Source organism: Ictalurus furcatus, chromosome 12 (genome assembly GCF_023375685.1).
Source record: "Ictalurus furcatus strain D&B chromosome 12, Billie_1.0, whole genome shotgun sequence".
Taxonomy (NCBI): domain Eukaryota; kingdom Metazoa; phylum Chordata; class Actinopteri; order Siluriformes; family Ictaluridae; genus Ictalurus; species Ictalurus furcatus.
In genome coordinates, this window is record NC_071266.1 from 26,789,140 (window position 1) to 26,815,376 (window position 26,237).

At 43.8% G+C, this 26,237-nt stretch overlaps 1 protein-coding gene across 1 annotated transcript; it reads right to left on the minus strand.

The window, feature by feature from the left end:
- Nucleotides 1-197: 197 nt before the first annotated feature.
- LOC128615775 (protein Hook homolog 2-like) lies at nt 198-21,977 on the minus strand. The gene is made up of 22 exons (XM_053638101.1): nt 21,643-21,977; nt 18,278-18,360; nt 17,658-17,730; nt 17,441-17,491; nt 16,789-16,921; nt 16,429-16,496; nt 15,595-15,657; nt 14,654-14,734; nt 13,220-13,383; nt 12,280-12,420; nt 11,827-12,028; nt 11,552-11,662; nt 11,326-11,413; nt 10,466-10,532; nt 9,493-9,630; nt 7,669-7,756; nt 5,733-5,767; nt 5,527-5,609; nt 5,253-5,356; nt 4,448-4,555; nt 3,346-3,417; nt 198-2,781 (listed from the first exon to the last, which is right to left on the minus strand). Exons 1-22 carry the CDS (start codon nt 21,685-21,687, stop codon nt 2,650-2,652), a joined length of 2,130 nt encoding a protein of 709 aa, XP_053494076.1. The 5' UTR covers nt 21,688-21,977; the 3' UTR covers nt 198-2,649.
- Between the last annotated feature and the right edge of the window lie 4,260 nt (nt 21,978-26,237).

Consider the following 26,237-nt stretch of genomic DNA (forward strand, 5'->3'; position numbering starts at 1 on the left):
CTAGAAAGCTTAGTTCTGATTGGTCAGAATGTGTGAAGAGCTGAGCCGCAGCAGCGTGGGGTGATGTTCTCTAAACGTGTCTTTACAGGGGCAGGAAGTAAACTGATGAACACTCAATAACGACACACACTCCAGACGCGTTCTGTTCTCTGGATCCGTCAGGTGTTTATTGCGGGGGGGGGGGGGGGGGGGAACGCTGAACATTAACGTGGTGTACAACCCGAGTGTCGACCCGTCATCACCTCCCAGCTACATTCATAACACACACACACCACACACACACACACACACACACACACACACACACACACACCCCAAAATAATGAACATGCACACACACATCAAATCAACACACCTCAGAATGAAACAAGTGTCCAGTGTAAAAACACACAAAAGAAAACCCCAATACAGTTATATTCATAAGACTTTACAGCTCCAAAATCAATCCACACACACACTCCTAGTAAACGGAAGCTAACAGGTCACTCGGTCACTCTTTCAGCACGAGCCATGTTGGGTTATCTTGTTCCAGCGCTTTGGAGCCAGAAAACAGTTCTTTAGTGTTAAATCTAAACAGTAGTGTCAACATCACGTACCTCCATTCACAGCTTTAAAAAGAAAAAAAAAAGAAAAATCAATCATCGTACTTTGGTATGCTCATCACTTAAAAATAATAAAAATAAAAACCCATTGTAGCTTGTTTAAGTTACACTCGGTTGAGATATTCGCTACAATAAAGAAGAAAAGCCTAACACCAGAATTCTGCAGGTACCTGTAAATATAATCAGTTCTGCTGTTATCCAAAAAAACAACAACAATATAAACAGAAACCATGACAGAAATTCTAATGGTTTCCACTACAAACGCCATTACAAACCATCAGCAAAACAGAACAGAACATTCCACCATTAGAAACAACAACAAATTACCAGTAGAGGTCCACAGGGACCATTACAGTTTCCATTAAAACCAATATAATTCCCATTATAACCATTACAAATTCTATGAGGGTTTCTGTTGTTGTTGTTTCAGCAGGGAGTGCGTCTTTGGAGTACAGAGAACACGGTGTATAATTAGTTTTTCAGCATGTCATCGCTGTTCCAGATCTCCAGCTGGGTTAAAACGCAGCTCACGTATCGGACGCTGTTGAATATCTGTAAGTGAGGGGAAAGAGGTTTTACTAAACCCCCGTCGTGACGGTGGGACAGTGGCGTCGCTTGCTTCAGGGCTCGACGGACTTCTGGTGGTTCGTTAGTTAGAAATAAACTGCAGACGGCTTCGAGTTCAGGGGCGGGCGATACGGCGAAACCTTCACGTCACCATACTCTTGACGCGATACGCAAAACAAAAAGTATTTCACAAGGAGCAAGAGGAAGCAGCGTCCAATCGGGTACTGTGTTTTTACAAGCGCGTCCACAAGCCGTCTCGGAACGCTCACGTCGTTCACGGTGAGGGTATTAATAACGCGGTCGTATCGCCGTTCGCGTCCTGCACTTTCGTTGTGTAACTGGTATCGTGGAATCCGTAGTGTTTTTCGAAGTGGAGAAACTACACATGAAGACATGATGCAACGCCAACACTTATGTTCTCGGGTCAGTGCGCTGAAGTTCCAGCGTGTTGGCGTGCACATGCTCCGAGGTAAGCGATTAAACCTGGTCATGAGAATAAATAAGACGCAGTCCGAGACTGAGACGCAGAGCGATAGAATATCATCAACGTGCTGGTTTTTGGTTTTCGTTCTCGTCCACGTGACGAAGCCCAGCTAGAGATCGTCCATCAGTGGAGTAGCGAGCGCTCTCAGGGAAGAACGGTCACCGAGAGAAAGGCACCGAGCTGTGTTCACTCTCACAGTATCACGGCAAAAAAAAAAAAACACACAAAAACAGGATCATACTACTAAAGAAAAGCTACTTCATCACCGCCTACGCATTTTTACTTCTGCTAAGGTGCTAAAAGACGACTGGATTTAAAAAAAAAAAAAGAAAAAAGAAAAGAGGAAGTGCCAATAATAATAATAATAATAATAATAATAATAATAATAATAAGCTGGCTAAAACTCTATCTAGAATAGTTAAAAGAGATAAAGAATAAAAACTCAACAGAGGAAATAGGAAAATGTTAAAATCAAAGTGATTAAAGAAAAAAAAAAAAACAACAAGCTCGAAACTCAGACATGCCTCAACAGACGAACACGAACACTGATCGGCTTAATACACAGAGACGGAGAAAGAGAAAAGAAGTAAAGCACAGCAACAACAAATAAACTATTAAGCGATAAAGTCCTGATTCCCGACTGATCAGGTGGTTTTATAGACACTCGCTTTGCGAATAGAAAAATTTGACTCAAATAATAACGGCGGCAGATCAAAGCACTTTTAAACTGAACCCTGTTCATCTTATTCAATTAAAGAGAGGAGAGGAGAGGAGAGGACGGACGACAACCCCCCCCCTCCTCATTCCTAGTCCATCTTCAAAAAAAAAAAAAGGAGAGATGTATTTCAGCAGTCAGCAGCATGTAGGGTCACATCCTCTGGAGGAACAGGAAGAGTCTCACAGCAGAACAGAGAGAGGAGAGTTTAAGGCAGGAGTCACAATGTGGCGTATTAAACTCACACCGTGTGTGTGTGTGTGTGTGTGTGTGTGTGTGTGTTATCTGGGCTGGAGGCGAGCGCTCAGGCCTCTCCGTGCCTGTGTGAACTGCCTCTGCTGGGCGAGGAAGGACTGAGCCTGACCAGGAGAACCAGCGTGCTCCTCCACCGCCTTCTGATGGAGAGCCATTCCCTACACACACACACACACACACACACACACACACACACACACACACACACACACACAGAGACAACACAACACAATGAGGAGAAGAGGAGGAATAAATCACGCCGTGTCGTTCTGTTACAGGAAAATAATCAGCCCCGCGGCGGTGTGATGAGTCCCTCTTACTACTGTGACCTTCATTATTATTATTATTTTTTTTTTTTTAAAGCACACCCTGAAGTGTTTTATTCCTCTTACAGAAAATGTTAAATTTTCTATTAAAGAACGACACATCAGACCTTCATTTTTATCCGTTTAGAGTTACGTTAAACGTTGTGAAATGTCCAGGAAACAAGTTACACGTATGGCAACGCATATAATCACGACTCGGATACCTTCATAAACAGCCAATCAGAGGGGGCGTGTGTTTATCGACTCTGAACAGTCAATTAACGGAAAAGAAAAACGTTTTTTATTTTTTTATGAGCAACAGGAGAAACTTCATCTAGTTCACGCTACAAAGCTGTAACAACGGGATTAGGGGGTAAAAGTAATAATACTGTTCTAGATCAGAGACCGATTTCTTACCATGTTGTACCAGGCACTGATGATCAGCTTCTCCTCCTGATCATGTCTGGACCGGCTCTTCTCAAAATCACGCTACACACACACACACACACACACACACACACAGCATGAGTGTTATTGTTTGTGCAGTAATACTGCGTGCATGTGTGTGTGTGTGAGAGAGAGAGAGAGACAGACACGAGCAGTATATCATTTTTAAAATGATTTAAGAAGTGTATAGTGTTATGAAAGCGCGAGTACACTGCAGGACACTAGGGGGCGCTCGTGACTCACACACCGCTGCTGAAGCGCTGAGAGTCTAGGTTAGGAAAGTGGGCTGTTTTGAAGCTGTGTTAGCGTTACCCAGAAGTGTTTTGCTATGTGTCATGTCTAAGTAAACAGCAGCAATGCACACTCATGCTAGTGATGTCACAGGGAACCAACATTCATTTTCGGTCTGTATAAAGTTAAAATCGGTCGATGTTACCGGTTATCAACATTAAAATCTGTATTACCGTCATAGAAAAGAAAGAAAGAAAGAAATTCATTTCAGAGCAGTGGTGAGAAGGTGTTTTCTGGGTCCCAGGGTGTGAAAAAACTAAATTCCACAAAAACATGCACAAAAAAAAAAAAGGCTGAAAAACGAGTCGTAAAAATGAGCGCCGACTTACACGGCTTCCATTTTTAGAAGTAATCATAGCAGCATGCTCTGATATCAACACAGACATCACACTACACATGGTATGAAGGAGATTATAATCTATAATCCGTGTTATTGTGATATTAAGAGCTTTACAAATAAAAAATTGTGAAAAAAGTGAAGAAACTAAGTTTTCTTAATAAATCGGAATATTTTCTTAATAAATGTAGTAATGTAGGAGGTACGTGTGGATCACGAACAGCAGCGATGGAAAAGAATCGTTTATTTGTTTGTATTGGGTGCTTTTGCATGTGTAATTCGTTTGAGGGTTTTTACGGGACACGTTTTCTCCGGAGCCTCATCGGCACAGACGTCCCGCTAAACCGCACAGCCTCAGGAATCATCCATCTCGGCAATCGGTCAGTCACAGGACGTGACCGTTTACCCATAATCCTCAGCACAAACCTCAGAGTGCTGTCTCACCTCCAGATGTTGGATTCTCTTGTCTCTCTCCGAGAGCTGGTTCCTCAGGGCCTGGACCTCAGGACCGACAGAGTTGGGCTTCTGCTTCGGGTCCAGTTTCTTTATCACCTACACACACACACACACGCTTGAATGATGCAGACAGTCACAGAAAGTTAAATTGTTCCAGATTACAGACTGCAGGTGAAATACAGTACACTATTTCAAACAGAAAGAAGAAAACCATCGTAATAACGAAACTGAGCATCGAGGAGCAGCTAAATGCAGCTACAGTGCTGAGTCAAGTGTGTATATATACACACACACACACACACACACACACACACACACACACACACACTCTATATTCAACATGCATCTGCCAGTAAAAGGTGTGTGTGTGTGTATGTGTGTGTGTGTGTGTGTGTGTAGTGTATTTGCAGTGCATACTTGTTCTATAAACTCAGTGGGCGGTCAGTAGTTAAGGTTCTTGCGCTAGTAACTGAAAGCAGTTCACATCTCGGCATGGATCACACACACGGTTCCCGTCAGGCCCTTACGCAAAACCGTTAACCCTTTACTCTTCAGCTCTAATCTCAGGGTAAACATGTCCGCCAAACTTAAGAGGCGTGAGAATAATCAAGTTAAGTGGGGTTTTTTGTTATTCCTCAATAATAATGATAATAATAAAGGTTTCGTTATATATTCAAGTATTAGAGAAGCTAAAGGATTGATGAAGATGAGTGACATCAACACACTGCTGAAATATTTATCTCTTGCAAGAGAGAGAGAGAGAGAGAGAGAGAGAGAGAGTGTGTGTGTTCACCGTCCGAGCTTTTCCCATGTAGCACTTGTATCTCTCCTCCATCTGCTTCATGTCCTCATCCTTCTTTCTCAGAATCGTCTGCAGCTCATCGATCTTCTTCGCCACTGAGAGACACACAAGCGAGACCCGTGTTTATTTCTCTCCCGCTCTAAACTCCTCGTTTTGTAACCGCCACAGAGGGAAGGCGTTCGGTTAGTAACGGAGGAGTGTGTGTGTATCAATCCTGTGTTAATACTGCGACGTGAACAAAATGCTATATAAAGCAGAGGATTACTGTTACTGTCCACGCCGGGCTCCAGGTCATCGATCACTTCTCGCTTCTTCTGCAGATCGGAGTGGGCTTCATGTAGCTTTTCTCTACACACACACACACACACACACACACACACACACACACACACACACACACACGTTTAGACCCCCTCTAATCACACACTGGGTCAGCTTGTAACTCACTCACTCCCCTGACCACGTACTCACAGATGCTCTTCCAGTTTCTTCTTCAGCAGAGATGACTGAAGGAGTGGAGGAGAAAGAAAGGGTGTGATGAGTTAATCATCATCATTATCATCATCATCATCATCATGTCCAACATGACTTATAAGCATCAGCCCAACAGTGGTGTAATTAAAACAGAGCTTCCTGTACACTAGAAATGCATATAAAATGAATGTTTAAGCAATTATTATTATATTTTTAGATATGAACGCAAGTCAGTGGCAGCGAGTGACGTCACAGTGAACCGAACGTGTATTACGCAAGAAATAAAAGAATCCAAACGGAGTGAAGTGACTGTTCCCACCCCGACGCTTATTCTGTTCCGAAGTGTTTTATTCCTCTCATACCACACAACAGTGCGCTGTTCATTTTATTCTATTCAAGAACAATACGTCGGAATTGAAAATTCATCCATTCATAGTTACAGTTAATGTTGCGGAACATCCACGTGACATGCTCCCGTTCTCACTTACGCCACAGCAGCTATAAACCAGCCTCCCCCCTCCCCCGCCCCCTCGAAGTTAAAAACAGAAAACAAAAAACACGTTACAACGCGCCGACACTGGAGACTCCTTCAACAATTGGCAAACGAACGTATCGTCACTGAACACCTGTGGAGCGTACGAGAAACGATAACGTGTCAGAACGAGCGCGTTAATATAAAACCTGTGACTTTAAAAGACCAGCGGCACTAATCGACACCTTCTGACCAATCAGAATGGAGAACTGTTACATACGGGGAAAGAAAAATAAACGAATAAAAATGAACCGGACACAAACTATACGGATCATTAGTGCGGTGTGGGTTTAATGCACCGCAACGTCTCTCTTTGCCACACTGACCACGATCATTTCTCACTGGATTTGGACTGGAGTCTGATGCCCCTGGATTACAGATAAAGTATAAACATACAGTAGGGGTTGCATGACTAGTTTTCACAGTTTTACATCATTATATGAGAATGTTAGAGGAACTGCAGAGAAGCTGTGTATTCCACATGTCCTATTGGTTAGCGCAACCCCTAATGTACACTTAATAACTCTTAACAGCAGGCAGACAGGCGTGTATGGGCGGTACTTACGATGGCCTAAGAAGCAGCCGATTGGTGGATTGGGTAGGGTCGGCGGGGAGAGACAGAATCAAGCAGGAGTTTCATTCGTAAGTTCACCACAACGCAAAGCAAACAAGGTGTTATCATTTCAAACACGCATCAAACAAGCAGCAATCCCGAGTACATTTTACACTCTGCGTTTCAAAATCGTAAGCAGGAAATCACTTCAAATCACACGTCGACCTCCGAGCCGAATCATCAACCGTGATCTGACGAGATCATGTGTGTAAAGATCCACCAGTACTCACACGGGCTGATCCATCACAGACGAAAGAGTACACAATTCCCCCCCTCATCTCAGTGCCAATGGGAACGGTGCGCTAACGTCGCTAACCAGCAAGACTGCATGTCTAAATCAGCGCAACTTAAAGTTGCTTAAAGGAGGCGTGGCTTTCCACATTTCCTAGGCTTACAGTTTGGAAGAATTAATTCTGTTGATGACACCAGTTCAAATCTGAGTAACAGATTCTGCTTTTTAAAAGAAACTGTTTATATACACACGGTGTCACTGAGGTCAGTTCTCTTGTTTGGGATGCGATGCTAAACGAGTGGCTATGAGCTGGTGGCTATACGGTGCAGAATTTGCTACATGCTACATGGGCGTCGTGCTCCAGGGCAGGTCTAATGAAACAAACAAAGACCACTTGAGAGACGAGAGAGGAAATTGTGTACATTTTATTCTTTCCCGCACTTTTGTGAATCAAGAGTGACTGCCGACAAAGCATCAATCACCAAAGGGTGTGTGTGTGTGTACATGCAAAGTAAGGGTGTGTGTGTGTGAATATATACATATATGAACAACTCACGTCCTCAGATTTGCTGTCCTGCTCCTGGAGAGCTTTCTGTAGGTCCTCGACCTGAGAACGCAGCTCGGCTATCTGCTGCTGACTCAACCTGAGAGAGAGAGAGAGAGAGAGAGAGAGAAATGAACGAGTGAGAGTGGTTAGAACCGTTTGTGAAGCTCTAGATGACTGTAGATCAACACTATTTCTGACAGAAATAAGTGAAATTTCATTACACTGGGTCCACACGCAGCGGAGGAGAGAACGCACAGAGAAAAAGAGACTGAAAGTGCAGATGAAAGTGCAGATAATGTAACAACGTCTTAAAACTGAAACCAGAAGTGTACTCGAGTGAAAGTTACAAGGGTGCAACTTTATTTAAACGTACTCAAAAGTGTGTGACGGATTTAAGCGGATAATAAGAACAGATAACGAACCGTCACAGTTCTAGATTCTTCTAGAACTTCTTGACAGTTCTAGAAGAATCTGATTGGACGGTCTAAACTGAAATGGAAGTGAGATGCGTGGGAGTGTGTTAGACTGATCTATACGTAAAGCGTACAGTCACTGGCGAGGTGAGAGAAGAAGAGACTTTCGAGATTTCTAACCGGTACTTTGAAGTTCGACATTAAAATGTAAGGAGTGAGTAGCATGTTTTTTCTTTCTGGGAAATGTAAATAAGTACAGAGTACGCGCGAGCTGTTTCTGTAACACGCAAGGAAAGTATACGCCAAAATACACTAGAAGGCCAAAAGTGTGTGGACACCTGACCATGACACCCATATGACCGTTACTTCTCCAAACGGTTAGCACAAAGTTCGAAGCACACAGGTGTACAGAATAATCCAGTTCTCCTTCACTGGAGCTCAGAGGCCCAAACCTGCTCCAGCATGACCATGCCCCTGCGCACAAAGCCAGCTCATGGTGTAGAACAAAACTGTGCGCATGCACCTCTTCTGTTAGTTACTAACAACAAGTCCAAATGTTTCCACGTCCCTTTCTCTCATTTCAAACCAAACGACCAAAAGCAACTGATATTTATGGATTAAAAATGTACAGCACTGTGCAAAAGTCTTAGGCGCATGCAAAGAAACGCTGTAGAGCGAAAATGCCTTCAACAGTAATGAAATTAAAATGTTTCCTACATTTAAAAAAAAAAAAAAATACTATGAAGAGCAGTAAACAGTAATAAATGAAACAAAGGTGATATTTGGTGTGACGACTCTTTGCTAATGATAAAAAAATGCATCATCAGTCTGAGGTAGAATCGGTGCGGTTTTATAATGAAATGTTTCTGAGAGGCTTACAGAACCAGACACGGTTCTTCTGGAGACTTTGACTGTCACACTCGCGTCTTATTTCTGCAGCGAAACTGATGTTTGTGAATCGAAAATGCTTTTGTACTGACTCGATAAGGTCATCAAATATACACACACACACACACACACACACACACACACACACACACACCGTGCTGCGTGGGATTGGACTCTCACTCTTCTGTATAAAGCACTACCATACGGCGTTTACACATAAATGACCTCATCACAAATGGTTTCTTTCTTTCTTTTTAATGGAAAGTGCATCAATAGCCCGTAAATCTCACCCCTACCAGGCATGCAGAGTGTGGGCAACATTTGTGATGCAATCTGTTGCTTTATCAGCCCACACTGCCTTCTGAGGATGGGAAATGATGTGCGCAAACACATACATAAACGCACACACACATAGCGTAGGCATGCTCACACATACATAGTTTTCGGAAACTGACCTAAATGCTGATGGGTTTTACCCATACCCTTCACTCAAAATAAAAAACCCTGACACATCATGATGATGAAAGAGAACCTGTTCTGGGTCTCGAGTGTGTTCTGGCTGCGCTGTGCTTCCTCAAGCTGGGCCTGCACCTCACCGAGCAGCTGTCTGTACGTCTCCTCCTGAACACACAGCATCTTATTCTCGTTCTGAAGACGCACCATCGTCTCCCTTCGAGAGAGAGAGAGAGAGAGAGAGAGAGAGAGAGAGACAGACAGAGAGAGAGAGAGAGAGAGAGAGAGGGCTGTCAAGATGAAAATCACCATCAGAGTGAAATACGGAGATAACAGGGTCGGTAATTCATCAGGGTTCGACCACTGCTTATTGAACATGATGCATCACAAACAGGAAGGGCAATTGTTTAGACACTATTATTTATTTATTTATTAATTTTAAAAGCACGTGCACTTGAAAGATCCATCCATCCATCCTATCCTAGGGGACTCGGGGGACACCCTGGACGAGGTGCCGACCCATCACAGGGCACAATCGCACACCCTTTTCACATGCTACGGACAATTTAGAGATGCCGATCTGCCTACAGCGCGTGTCTTTGGACTGAGGGAGGAAACCGGAGTACCCGGAGGAAACCCCCGAAGCACGGGGAGAACACAGGGCGTAAACTCCGCGTACACAGTGCGGAGGCAGGATTCGAGCCCCCGACCCTGGAGGTGCGAGGCACACGTACTAACCACGAAGCCACCGAGCACCCCACTTGAAAGATCTGATCGTAAAGGGCGTGGATGCTCAGAGTTTTGCATCGTCCTGCTGCATCAAACTGTAAATCAAACTGAAGTGTAACATTTTACACAGTCATGATTCATGGTTCAAGTCATCTCCCTCGTTATCTGCATCATAAATAACAATAAATACTACACTCACAGTCCTGACAATGAATTAGTAAATAATTTAGCCCCAGCAACCAGCTACATACGTCGTTGGGGCATGTTTGCTCGTAAATAACACACATATGAATGTAAATGAGGGTTTGTGTACGTGTGTTTACCTGAACTCTGTGGGCATGATCTCAGACGCCAGGTTTCCCACTGCGCCGCTGTCAGAAACCAGAGAACCTGCAAGCGTCAACACACAGAAACTCGTCACCATCACGCCATACTGCCGTAACACACAGCGTACACCCTCACCTAAATGAAACTTCAGGTTCAGGCCAGTTCAATCCAAAATCAGGGGCCATATTTACAATAAGGCCTAAAAGTAGCTCCTAACTGGCTGATTTAGGATTAAAGTGACGCAGCACGACGTGTAAAGCGCCGACACCCGAGACTCCTTCTGTGAATGTTCCCCAGCTAAAAAATATTTCCCACCACATCAATGATTACATGTTTCACCATTCTACACAACACCGTTTTAAACCCGTTTATCATTAGTGCTAGATTACGTGCCGCATCCGCCGTACAAGCCCCTCCGTACGAGGTGTTGCTATAGAAACGATAACGTATCAGAACCAGCACATTAATAATGAACGAAAGCACACACTTTCTGACCAATCAGACTCGAGAATTCAACCGCACTGTGGTATAAATAAACCACTTATTTACATGATTTTTATTTATTTATAATTTGATTAATTCTTCGCTGTCTGTAAAGCACGTCAAAAGTGCAACATAAATAAAAAACTATTATTATTAGTAGTACTAGTATTAGCATTATTACTAGTATAACTAGTATTCTAGTTTTAGAAACAGTTTTAGAGAGGACTATTATTATATTGTTAATTTATGATCATAATAACTACTCTACTGATTGTTAACTCTCAAGTCTTGACTAACTCTGTGTTTTATAAAACAGCACAACACCTTGATTTGCATTTCAACTGTTTTTATATTTATTTTCATCTCGACTAACCTGCCTGATTGAGGCACTTTTGCTGGACTTGAACACAGCGAAGCTCCTCGTTTGTCTCTCTCAGTGTGTCCCGCTCAGATATCAACCTCTACACACACACACACACACACACACACACACACACACACACACACACACACACACACGCGCGCAAGTCTTAGGCATGTTATTGGAATCATAGTATGACCAAAACACAGTTTTTTTTAACCCACAGTGCGTGTCGTACCTCTTTCTCTTTGAGCAGAGCCTCGTATTTTTCGGTAAGGTTTTTGTACTCAAACTGCCATTTCTCAGCCTTCATGGCCTCTGACGAGTGTTTGGTGTGAAGCTCGAGCACCTGTTCAAGCAGGAGAGATATGAAAGTCAGGCGTCCTGAAGCAGGACGTTATGTTGGGTTCCTCAGTGTATAATATATGAGGACATGCCATAATCTCACATTACTTCTCCAAGATGACTACATGCTCACAGCTGTCCCACGTTGCGTGTGTGTGTGGGCTGTACCTGTTTCTTGTAGGACTCCAGTTGTGTGCGTCCTGCGTTAGCCCTGCGCAGCTCCTCCTCCAGCTCGCAGGTACGCTGCATGTACACCGTGTTCTTTTCCTCCAGCAGACGCACCTGTCTGCGCAGGTCTCCCAAATCCTCCAGTTTACGCTTGTACGTCTCTACCAGCGCCTCCAGGCGGCTCACGCGGTCCGACGAGTGCCTGAGAGGAAGAAGAAGCGTGATGTGATTTAGTCATGAGCCTAACCTAAAGAGACCCCCAATGCCCCGAGTTTCCTCCTACAGCTAAAGGCCTTTCACTGGCTTCAATCAATTCAAATGAAATCAACTTAACATTAATATTTTAATTCCTCAGAAGGTTTTTAGTGAAGGTTTTTGTTTTTACTGAACTTTTGCAGTGGTACTATATAACAGTGTAAAACATATAAAAGTAATATTAACACGTGTCTGTACCGAAGGATGTCCATCTCGTCCTTCAGAGTCTGAGCCTCGTGGGCGAGGCTCGTCAGCTCCTCGTTGCGATGCTGCAGGTCGGCCACTTCTCTATCTAAAACTTCATTCCGTACACGCAGGTCATCACGGCTGGTCTCCAGTCTACACACACGCACATACACACATCATTTGCAGTCCGCGTCTATGGGCCTCAGCGTGGAGCTGCACGTCTCAGTCCGCGTCTATGGGTCTCACCGTGGAGCTGCACGTCTCAGTCCGCGTCTATGGGTCTCAGCGTGGAGCTGCACGTCTCAGTCCGCGTCTATGGGTCTCAGCGTGGAGCTGCACGTCTCAGTCCGCGTCTATGGGTCTCAGCGTGGAGCTGCACGTCTCAGTCCGCGTCTATGGGTCCCAGCGTGGAGCTGCACGTCTCAGTCCGTGTCTATGGGTCTCAGCGTGGAGCTGCACGTCTCAGTCCGTGTCTATGGGTCTCAGCGTGGAGCTGCACGTCTCAGTCCGTGTCTATGGGTCTCAGCGTGGAGCTGCACGTCTCAGTCCGTGTCTATGGGTCTCAGCGTGGAGCTGCACGTCTCAGTCCGTGTCTATGGGTCTCAGCGTGGAGCTGCACGTCTCAGTCCGTGTCTATGGGTCTCAGCGTGGAGCTGCACGTCTCAGTCCGTGTCTATGGGTCTCAGCGTGGAGCTGCACGTCTCAGTCCGTGTCTATGGGTCTCAGCGTGGAGCTGCACATCTCAGTCCGTGTCTATGGGTCCCAGCGTGGAGCTGCACGTCTCAGTCCGTGTCTATGGGTCTCAGCGTGGAGCTGCACATCTCAGTCCGTGTCTATGGGTCTCAGCGTGGAGCTGCACGTCTCAGTCCGTGTCTATGGGTCTCAGCGTGGAGCTGCACGTCTCAGTCCGTGTCTATGGGTCTCAGTGTGGAGCTCTGCGAGGGAGCCTGACCTGTAGTTTTCCTCCTGCAGCTGCTCGATCTGGCTCTGAAGCAGCAGGAGCTTTTTTCCTGTGATGGTGGTAGAAGCGTCCTGAGGTTCACAGCGACTGAGTCTCTCCTTTAACGACTGGAGCTCGGTCTGCAGTGAGGACTTCTCCTCCATCAGCACAGTCAGCTGGAACACACACACACAAAGTAGTCAAATAAAAGTACATAACTACACCGAATGTCCTAAAACTCACTAATAAAGTGCTCGAGGCTTGTTTTCTCTCATGCTGGCCATAATGAAAGACCCTTTCAAGGTCAATAAAGCTTTGTTACATTGAACACTGGCCTTCATTCCATTTTTGAATTCGTGACCAAGTTTTCTAGCTGACAGAGGCGTGGTGCAGATTTATCTGTTCTTTCGGCATCACACCGTGTTCACGTTGACCTCATAGTAATTACTGTACCTGTGGGACATACACACTAGTGTTTGGTTTGAAATGATTGATAAAATATATTAGTGAAGTACCAGAACAGCGCAGGGTGGCATGCACAGGCCTGACAGGCCGTGATTAGAGCCGCAGTAAACAGGGAGCGGGGTTAGTCTTGTTTTGTCCTCGTGCGGAGTCTTCCATGCTTTAGACGTTAGAGAGAAAACACAGACGTAGACACAGCGCTACTCAAAGCTGAAGCCTGGCTGGCCTGGAGATAAACGGAGAGGTGTTGCTCAGTGCCAAAGCGACACGATGTCCGCGGTGCGGAGGAAGCCTTTTTGTTTCGGCGTTAATAACTGCGATACTGAGATACTCACATAGCAGACATCGCGTCTCCGTGACGAATCCCACACTGCCCTACGACAAGCGTTACAGGGACAGATATAGGGACTTACTTCAGCACTGGGGATTTTACCACGAACAATGACTTTTTTAATACTAGCGGTGTGTGTATCCACCTCCAGGGCCAAAAATCGCTGGACTGACTTCGCCACGGTAACCCGACGTCACGCTTTGATCACGTTCCGTTTGAAACCAAGACGTCTAATCTTCAGTGTAATGATATCAAGTACAAAGCAGATATCTGGGCTTTGTAACCGCGCTCTGAAATGCACGCACACACACTTCTGATATTACCCAGTCCCTTTATGAGCAAGCAGCAAATCAGGGAGACAAAACCAGTTAGACAGGACACACAGACCGGTCGGCTGTGTCTACATACCACACACACACACACACACACACACACACACACACACACACACACACACACTGCAAGAGCTTACTTTAAAATATCGGCCTTAATAGCTAATTATGGTAATTAACACAATTAACAATGATGTTATTTGGAGAATCTAGCATCTGTGTACGCATCTAATGTACATTACTAGATATATTCACATATCTGTACACACACGCTACTCTGAATCAAATGAAGATGCACACAGTTAACACACACACACACACCTGCTGCTCGAGCTCTCTGCAGCGCTGAGACGCGTCGTCCTTCACGTCCAGCTCCTCGCTCAGGAAATAATACTTCCTCGACTAGAAAGAGAGAAACTGAGTTCAAGCGTCAGTAATGTTACATAAGCCTCTGTCGCAAATCACACGCTATACACCATTTTCGTACACACACACACGCACACACACACACACACACACACACATTACTATCTAGTTCTGGATGGTATTAATTAGATGTTCTGTACGGAGCATACTACAACAACAGTGGCTCCGTCGCGTGATTAGAGGACTAACAGTGCACCGTGTCTCCGTCGTGGCTCGGGAGTCCAAGAGAGCTAAACCGGCCGTGCTCTCAATCTGTGAGCTCGAGTATGCGGAAGAGGGCGGAGAGCGCTTTCCACTGAGTGTGTTGTGTCGTGCAACACGGTGAAAAAAATTCATCCTTATGCCAAATAAGCACAAGGTCGATCCTGAATGCAGAAATAAACCGTTTAAAATCACCTAAATTATTCCTTGTTCTTCAGCTAGTGCTCCGGATGTGCGGCTCAACAGGAGGTTATACAGCATAAAGCTGTTCGTTCATTCTTAAAAAGTTATGAAAAAAATAAATAAATAAACCCCAAACAAACATGTAACCATATGAATAGTCCAGTCTCCGGCTATATCGGAGTATCGTAATAGTTCTTTTGATTCCCATCATGCAGTGCAAAAAAAAAAAAAAAAAACAAGCGGTGAAACAGTTTACAAGCACAACATACGAGCTACTGTGTAAAGACGTTAGTTACGTGAAGGTAGATGTAGTGTGTTTAGCATTCCTGTTCTCTGTTAGCTTTTAGGCGAGTGATGAGTGCTAGCCGACATTAAGCTAGCTACTAAAGAAATTACAGTAGTACAAAGGGTGTTTTTTATGGAGTCTGAGTGAGTTGTAGTGACACACTCACCTGATAATCAAAGTCTCCATATGTGTCTGGGCTTCCTGACTCCACATGCTCTTTGGTAAGCAGCTGGAGAACACACACACACACACACAAAACAACCCTAGGTAAGTCAGATGGTTTTTACTTTAGACCGTCACACCAGTCACATGCTCAGGATCTCTCTGAAAACGTGACTCAGTAGATGTGCAGCCTGCAGGGTTCGTTGCTCTGACGTACCCGAGACAAACACGTGCTCTAAACAGACGTGAACACGGAGACAATTAGGTTCAAATACTTTTCTCGCCATTCCCACGTACGCGTCATGTGAGATTCCTGATCGTTAAAACGTTTCTTCCAGAGTGCTGACTGAATAAATAAAAGATTTCTCACGGGGTTTAGACCGGTACGGTCTCATAAAACACGCGTGAAGGATAACGGAGTCTGGTTGATGTTGGAGAGCTTTCTCCTCATGTTAAAAACGTGTGACGTACTCGACAGCGGGGAGAGACGACCTGGTCCCAGCGATTTCAACGCAGAGAAACGTTTCGCTTGTTACAATGAAAAGTCCACGTAAATCCTACAAAACCTTCCCCTCGCTCTGGGGATATCCCTCTATGGAGAACCTCGGACAGACATGCTGAAAGTTTCAGGTCAGGCCAAACACACTTTAAATCTGAATACAGGTATACATATCTGGAGCACTAAACAGGTACAGGTATGGGTACAGGTACAGGTTTACACCTCTGCTGCAGACACAGGACACACGTGGAACACATTTGGGGTAGAGGACATTATTAAGTAGTTTTTTTTCACCGTAACGGAAAACAAAACCCGAGATGGCTAAACAGTGTTGTATACCTCTTGGATGGCCGTCATGACGACATGCTGGACTGACTCCTCGAGGGTCATGATCTGCTGGATGTGTTCTACAGGAAGAGACACACACACACAGTCAACTGTTATTAATGCACGGAATAAAACACTCATGTGTCACGCTGTTGTAGGAAACGAATCAATTATGACGCGGTGTGATGATGCAGGGCGGCTGTCAACACCCTGGAGTTTTAGGAAAGCCGTTACTATGGAAATGATTAGCGCGGTTATTTGCAGCCGCACCAGCACGAGTTAATCAGCTCATCAGAGGAAAGAAACTTCTGTGAACGCTTGCTCTTAATGATCCGCGTGGAAGGTGCAAGGCCGTCTGGTATCCCAGGCTACCTTGCTTCTTCTCGCAGCTGACTGCGCAGCCCAGCACCAACTGCACCAGCCGACCCAGCTCCGCCACGTCCCCCATCTCCCCAATGAGAGACACATCCGGAACATGCACGTCTGCTACCTGCTGCCCCAACACCTGAGAGAGAGAGAGAGAGAGAGAGAGAGAGAGAGAGAGAGAGAGAGAGAGAGAATATCTATTAGAAAATATAGCCTCCCTAGAATAAACAAAATGGAACTGAAGTGTGTTACCATTTATATTTTAAGATATTTTACATCTCATATATAAATATAAATAAATATAAATAAGGAGGCCGGACTCTCATCCGATTCTGGAGCTCAAACAGTACATCCGTTGCTACTAAACGTGATTCAGACGGCCGAGGAGTCTTTACAGACTACATAATCAGAAGAATGGATCTAAAAAATGTAAAATAAAATGAATTTTATGGCTTTTATTAGAAAGGAATTAGATGATGGAGATTGCAGCGGCTCGCCTAGAATTAAAACAATAAATGATTCTAAATGAAAAACTGTCTTCATGAAGCCGCCACTGAAATATCGTACACGAGCCCGTCCTGTTTTGCACCGTGATCAGACACGACTCCGGTCACGTCCGAGTGTGACGAGGAATAATCAATAAAAATACTGTACTCACGTCGTGGTAATATTCCAGCATGCTCTGGAGGATCTTCTTTAGGTTGCTGACCTAAACACACACATTTACAGTCACATTACACCGGGAGATAGATAGATATAATATATATATATATATATATAATGAACTGGAGCATAACTGATTCTCCTACACAAGGTATTAGGTCAGTCTTAGATAGCTCCGTTTGAAGAATTAGTTGTGCTGTGAATGTACATACCTTGATCCTCCAGTTGTCTCCGGTCTCCTCCTTTATCCTGCCCACCCATGCCTCGTTAAACCAGGACGGGTCTCTGGAGGCGTGTAGAGAGGACGACACATTTCACAAAGCAAAACAAAAACAAATCTTGGTTCTTTACCCAAAACTGACTAGAAAACTTCTCCTACATAACGCATAAGAAAAAATAAAGGGACGGCCCACGTGTACGAACACCGTGAGTAAAGACGGACGTGTGTTTATAAACAAAAACACTCTTCACGGTCAGGTCTGAGGTATGAGAGTATTCTACATTTACTAAGTTTTCGGTTTCAATAGTTTTTGCTTCCATCCGAGTTGAAAAAAAATTACAATATCGCACAAGACATTTGAGAAGAAAGTACTGGTTCCATCCCACGTGTCTTTGGAGGGAGGGAAGAAACCGGGATACCCTGAGAAAACCCCCCCGAAGCACGGGGAGAACACGCAAGCTCTGCGCACACCAGGGGGAGGTGGGATTCCAACCCCCAACCCTGGAGGTGCGAGGCTAATGTGCTGATGTTAGAGCGGTTCAAGAAATTAAACCAAGAAATAAATAAAAGTGGAATATTCAGGACGCAAAGTTTTGGGGGACACACACTTACATGTTGTGCAGCACGTGAGCGATGGCCACTCCGTCGGTGAGGTCGTGTTTGCTCGTACATGATGGCACCTTAAATGTCCGTAGCTGTGGGGGGGTGAGGTCAGACTTTTGTTAAAACAAATGCGCCACGCGTCTTATCAAGACATTTTAAACGTTCTGCTCCATTTAGCACAGCTCATCTGAAGAAAGGTTGCTGTGTGTAAAGCCGCTGATGGAGAAGGTCTGAAAGGCAGACGGACATCTGGAAAGATCTCAGCCTGCTGCTTTAAAATACACAGGAATGATGACGTGACTATTTTATTTATTTTGCTGTCACGGATTCCACCATTCTGTTAGTGTCACGTACGTTACGTCACGTTTCTGAGATTTTAATACGCATTTGGATTCAAACCCGAGACGGCAAATATGGTTACCGAGCAACCACACTATGTTGATGATAACGGTGTCACAGACTTTATCTCACTAAGCTTTATCTAACTAAGCTTCTGATATACACTATATGGCGAAGACGTTTGTGCACTTTTTTTGTGAATGTCTTGTTCCAGATTGATTCTGTCTTTACTGTTATAACGCGCTCCACTATCTCTTCTGGGAAGGCTTTCCACTAGATTTTGGGGCGTGGCTGTGGGGATTTTGGGGCGTGGCTGTGGGGATTTGTGATCCTTCAGCTACAAGAGCGTTAGTGAGAATGAGGTCAGGTGCTGATGTTGATGTGAGGAGGCTCCAGTTCCAGTTCATCCCAAAGGTGTTCAGTGGGGTTGAGGTCAGGGATCTGTGCAGGACACTCCATTTCTTCCACCTTCTTCCAACCTTCACACACACACACACCATGTCTTCATGGAGCTCGCTTTGTGTACAGGAGGGTTACACGGTTACTACAGTAGTATCTCAACACTTCAGAATACCGCCGATGCCACTGTATAATTGAAACAGTAGTATAGTCAATACGTTAGTACCATAAGTAATGTTGTATGTGCGGCAGTTAAAGCGACACATCCCTCTGCTTCTGCAGAGCACACACGGGTTATGACACTTCATTTAACCCAAACTCTTTACCTTAATCTTTAAAGATTTCCTGTGTGCTACCAAGAGAGCTAACGCCACGCTAACCGCTGTGTGTAAATACTGAAATCAGGGTTTGTAAAAGGGGCCTGAATTGGGCTTTTTGAAATGTAAGGTACTGGAAAAACCTTGAAAAGAGCCAGCTTTAAAGCATTTAATATCTACCGGTGCTGAAAACGTGCTTAAATGATAAAAAAAGTCAATAAATATGAAATCGATAAATAACTGTAAAAAGTGTTTATTTTCATTAGAACACAAATACAATCCTTTCACTTAAAATATGACCCTCCTCCTCTGCAGCCCCCCTCCTCCTCATCCTCTCCCTCTCTCTCTCTCACTCCCTCGTTTTAACAGAGACCGCTCCGGTCCACTTCTCAGACTCCCTTAGTGACGTTTTTTCCTCAACGAAGCACCTACCAACAAATTTAGCGGCTTTTTGGGCAAACCTTAGCTACTTTGAGAGTGGCCAGTACTGCCCCACTAGCCCGAGGCCCTGCTTTCCCGCTGCAGGTACACCGCTCTCGCTCTCCAGCTACTCTCTTCAGTGAGGGCAGAGAGGAGCAGCACATTCATGCGCTTCTCCCTTTCTCTCAGAGCGATCATTTTACATGTAAATATCGCTGAAATCACAGCACAGTAAATATCGCTGAAATCACGCACGTTGTCTAACTTATGCGTACGGTGATTTTGTCAGAGGACGTCATGGTCATAAATCAGGATTTTAACAGTGCAGAGCAGCAGCTCGGAAATGACTGGGAAACGACTGCTGGTGAACATGTGACCTCTTAAACTGCCGCGTTTCAGTCACTATTTCATACTCTTTCCTTTATCTGACAACATGACAATATCTCTTGTATAGTCCTTGAAAACAAAACAAACAGTGCTCGAGAAGTCCTTGAAAGTCCTGGAATGTCATCATGAAGCGTCTGTACGAGCCCAGTAAAATGTTTGATTAGTAAACGATCTAACGTTCCCAGTTTTATTATTATTATTTTTTGGATTTCATTTCCAAATTCAGCTTCTTATTCCTAACGTTGTGTTCATTCTTAGTTCTCTGAGGACAATTTCCCTTTGCATGATTTCACCGCTCCGTGGAACAACAGGTGAAACATGTGGCACATTGGATCAGTTTCTTGCCACTGTACGGTTTGGGTTTGGGCCTCTGAGTTCCAGTGAAGGGAAATCGTACGAAGACTTTCTTTACAGTTGTGGTGACAGTTAACCGCATGGGTGGGTGTGATGGTCAGTTGTCCACATACTTTTGGCCATACTGTGTAAATATCATCAGACTGCGACAGTGCGCACGGAACGTGGCGTCTATCTCTCCTCAGGTGCGGTGTTGGAGACGACCGGGGACTGGCGTCGTGTTACTGATGCATCAGGTTGCCTCGAGGTGGCCTTTCCTCGATTACGCAACACCTTAAGTGTGGATACAGGTGAGACTTTAGACGCGACGGACGGACCCGGAGTCACTAATCGATCCTGTGGAGCATTTTAAATATCGTTTAAGCAGACAGAGACAGAGCAGTGTATCTCAGGCTTCACGTTTAAAAAGACGACAAGGATAACAAACGCTGAACAAACTCGATACAGCTTTTCCACAGATCCGGATCACAACAATAATCAATCATCACACTTCATCTGAGCTTTTATTCTCTTCCTTACCTTTACTCAGACTTCCTATCTAATGTTATATTTTAATTCATTAGTGTATGTTGATTGTTTTTACATGATTTATAAAGTCTTTATATTTTATGCTGCTATTGTTTTCCTCTTTGTGGCACTGACACGATCATTTAACTCACTATTATTATCATCATCATCTACTTTTTTTTTTTTTTACTACTTTTGTTTGTTTGTTTGTTTGTTTTAAAAGTACTTCACACTATAAAGCACGTTGAGCTGCATTTAAAATGTTGAGGAATTAAATGATTATTATAATTATCATCATGAAACGTATGATTTCGTGAACCGTGACGTAGGCATTAAACCCGGAAGTGCCCGGTTTGCACCTGTTCCACGCTGGACTGTTTACTGAAACTTGTATACTTCTGGAGCACTTTTCAGTGTATTTATCTTCTTTAATACACCTGAATCAGCTCATAAACCCGTTATCAAACCCTGCGGTGTGTAAACCGGTGTGTTTTGAACAATAAACACGGTGAAAGACGATGCTAGGTAGGTTAAGCTGTGCTAGCATGCTAGTCTGATCCGGCTAACAGGTAGCCCGAGGGGACAGGGAGTTAACTAGCACAGGACAGAGTGCGAGTCGGTGGATTTGAAGCGAATTGGTTGGTAACTCACCCAGCTGAGTAAAGAGTCACACAGCTTGGCTTTGTCCTCACTCATAACGGCAGAGAGAAACACACGGAGCTAGCGACCACGGAGCTAACAACAACGGCGCGCGAGACGCACACAGAGGGAGAGAGAGTTTTAAATTGTTGTTGCGGAGTGACACTCTCACGCGCAGCAGGTCGATGACATCATCAGCGTTTCGGCGCACGCGCTTTTTTTTTTTCTTTTTTTAAAACTCTGCTCCCGCGCGGTTTCCGTACTTCGCGCGTTGCCATAGCGACGTGTTCACTATTGTTGTTGTTGTTTTGTATCGGTTTCATAAGAGACTTCCAGCACATTAAGTGGTACAGCACACAATCAGATACTTCATATCAGCTTTATGTTTAATTATTTAAAAAATAATAATAAAGGGTACAAACCTTATTTAAAAAAGACCACAATATCTACAGTATCTCAGAAAAGTGTATTCTGACCTAATTTACCTTGATATTGATATCATATTGTCACATTTATTATTATTATTATTATTATTATTATTGTTGTTGTTGTTTTCAACGAAATAACCCACTTTGCCATAAAAACCCGCTTTGTCACACTAAAACCACATAAAAAGCTATTTTTATTGATTAATATCAGAATAAAGTTTACCTGTTGAAAGGTATTCTTGTGTCATCACTGTGGGGTGTACGGTGGATTAGTGGTTAGCGCATTCACCTCATCGTCAGGGTCGGGGGTTCGATTCCCACCGTGGCCCTGTGTGTGTGGAGTCTGCATGTTCTCCCTGTGCTGCGGGGGTTTCCTCCGGGTACTCTGGTTTCCTCCCCCAGTCCAAAGACATGCATGGTAGGCTGATTGGCATGTCCAAAGTGTCCGTAGTGTATGAATGGGTGTGTGAGTGTGTATGTGATTGTGCCCTGCGATGGACTTGCACCCTGTCCAGGGTGTACCCCGCCTTGTGCCTGATGCTTCCTGGGATAGGCTCCAGGTTTCCCCGTGACCCTGAAAAGGATAAGTGGTATAAAAAATAGATGAATGTCATCACTGTCATCATAATCATCATCATCATCATCATCATCACCATCACTATCATAACTGTTGTCACTGTCGTTGTCGTCACTTTCATTATCTTCATCATCGTCATCTTCATCATCTTCAATGTTGTTGTTGTCATCATTATCATTGTGGTTCATTTCATTATCATTTCATCTTTGCTGTCCTTGTCATCATCGCTGTCATCATCGCTGTCGCCACTGTGATCGTCATCATCATCATCAACCTTGTCGTTGTTATCATCAACATCATTATCTTTGTTATCATCATTGTCGGTCTGTATCAGTGCCATTGTTGTCACTGCCATCGTCATCATCATCTTCATTCTCATCATCATTCTCGTTATTATTGTCACTGCCATCGCTATCATCATCACTGCCATCGTCATCATCATCTTCATTCTCATCGTCATTCTCATTATTATTGTCACTGCCATCGTCATCATCATCACTGCCATCGTCATCATCATCTTCATTCTCATCGTCATTCTCATTATTATTGTCACTGCCATCGTCATCATCATCACTGCCATCGTCATCATCATCTTCATTCTCATCGTCATTCTCATTATTATTGTCACTGCCATCGTCATCATCATCACTGCCATCGTCATCATCATCTTCATTCTCATCGTCATTCTCATTATTATTGTCACTGCCATCGTCATCATCATCACTGCCATCGTCATCATCATCTTCATTCTCATCGTCATTCTCATTATTATTGTCACTGCCATCGTCATCATCCCTGCCATCATCATCATCATCTTCATTCTCATCGTCATTCTCATTATTATTGTCACCGCCATCGTCATCATCACTGCCATCATCATCATCACTGCCATCGTCGTCATCATCTTCATTCTCATCGTCATTCTCATTATTAATGTCACTGCCATCGTCATCATCATCACTGCCATCATCATCATCACTGCCATCGTCGTCATCATCTTCATTCTCATCGTCATTCTCATTATCATTGTCACTGCCATCGTCATCATCACTGCCATCGTCATCATCATCTTCATTCTCATCGTCATTCTCATTATTATTGTCACTGCCATCGTCATCATCATCACTGCCATCGTCGTCATCATCACTGTCATCGTCATCATAATGGTCATCTTTGTTGTTATTGTCATTATCTTCATTATCATCATTGTCGTCTTCACCAGTGGGATCGTTGTCACTGTCATTGTCATCGTCATCATCATTGTCGTCTTCATCATCGTTGCAGTTGTTGCTGTCACCATTATCATCATCGTCATCTTTGCTGTCCTTGTCATCATCGCCGACATCATTGTTGTCGCCTCTGTCATCGTCATCCTTGTCATTATCGTCATTATCTTTGTTATCGTCATCATCATCACTGTCATTGTCATCATCTTCATTGTCATTATTTTTGCCTTCATCAATGTCATTGTTGTCGGGGTCATCATTATAATTTTTGTGGTCATCGTCGTCATCATCGTTGTCACCACTGTCATCATCGTCATCCTTATCGATGTTATCGCCATCATCATCATCATCGTCACCTTTGCCGTTGTTATTGTCATCGTCATTATCTTCGTTATCATCTTTATCAGTGGTATTGTCGTCACCGCTGTCGTCATTATCATCTTCATCACCGTTTAATCTGAAATATAACTCTGATCCTGTGGAACACTTAATCTACTACTTGAATATTTTTTTCCACTATATACTTTCTTAATCATGTTTTGTAATTACTACTTTACCTTACTAGAATCATTATTATTGTTATTTTATTTATTTGTTTGTTTTGTTTTTAAATAACAGCACATGTACCTGAGTTGTCTTTTAGTCAGGTAACCCAAACTAACATGTACATAAGCAGCACTTTTAGGTATGACCACTAGGTGCCACTGTTTCACAAAATATTCAGGTTTACTCACCCGTTTTTAAAAGTGTCCAGACATCAGATTACAGCGTGTCCGATAGCCAGGTCAGATCAGTAGAACATAAGATGATGTTCTGGGTGTTTGAGTGATAAACAATGATTAAATACAAGTGAAGTGTATTGATGAAACACAGTGAAGCAGATCATAGTGTTTAAGACGAAAGAAAAGAGAAGATGAAGAGAGCATGATTACATTGTGTACAAGGTCAAGGTCATCTAACTCTCTATACTCTCATCTGTACTCTCCTAGTACCTTTTCATCTCTCAGAGGGTCTTTTATCCGTTATGAAAAACTCATCTTGGAGCATCCTCTTCTTCAAACACCTTCTCCAGATACTCAGCCAACCTGTGGAACCTCCACAGTCATCTTTTGAGTCACTTTAATTCATCGTAAAGGAAGTACACGTCAAAGGTTTTATCCAACGGATTTCAAGAGGTTACTTAACAGAAATCTGATACTCAATGAAAGAGAGAAGAGATTCACTTAAACGTAAAGATACTTAAAGATAAACTTATGGGAAAATTCACCTCTAGGTGTTTTGAGAAACTGGTTTTGAGATCCAAAATGCACACTGGGCAGTTTTGGATAGCTTTAGTGCAGGGGGTTCTGTAAAGAATCACAGATCGCCTCAATACAGATTTCATTTCCTTAACTATTTTTTTAAATAATAAAAGAGGAACATTATTTAGCCTAAAATGTATATTTATATTAAGATATTTGTGTGGATATTTATTGAAGTCAAAGTGCGGTTTTAATTTTGAAATTTCCAGGGCCTTAGCAGGCCAACTAATGACTAAAGGGTAGTGATGTAGTGATAATGATGATGAGTCTTTATTTGTCACGTATACATTACAGTACAGTCAAATTCTTTTTCTTTGCATATCCCTAGTAGAAAAAAAATAACACTGTGATGTAATGTATATATGACAAATAAAGACTCATGATCATTATCACTATCACTACCCTTTAGTCATTAGTTGGCCTGCTATGGCCCTGGAAGTTTATGTTAGGAGGCTATGCGAAGCATGTTAGGAGGTTGGGGTCAGAATGCAGCCATTATATGGTGCCCCTGGAGCAGAGAGGGTTAAGGGCCTTGCTCAAGGGCTCAACAGTGGCAGCTTGGCAGTACTGAACCCCCAACCTTCCGATCAGTAACCCAGAGCCTTAACCATCAAGCCACCACTGCCTCAAGCCACCACTGCCCCAAGCAACAACTGCCCCAAGCCACCACTGTCTCAAGCCACCACTGCCTCAAGACACCACTGCCCCAAGTGGCAAGCCAGCAGTACCTCAAGCCACCACTGCCTCAAGCCACCACTGCCCCAAGCGGCAAGCCACCACTGCCTCAAGCCATCACTGCCTCAAGCCACCCCTGCCCCAAGCCACCACTGCCCCTTGATGTAATGACTGAATGAATGAGGAATAATATAGTAGTTAATATCTTTAATTTAATAAACTGATTTGGAAAGCCTCTACGTCGCATGTTTTACCCCGTTTATTCTTAGTGATTTGTGCCCACTCCTGTTCGTCCCGTTTACATTTCTATAAACAGCTTTCAACACCAAACTGTCAGGAACTGGCAAAGATGACAAATCTCCGCGCTGTGTGTAAAGGACTTCCTCAGAATAACACACAC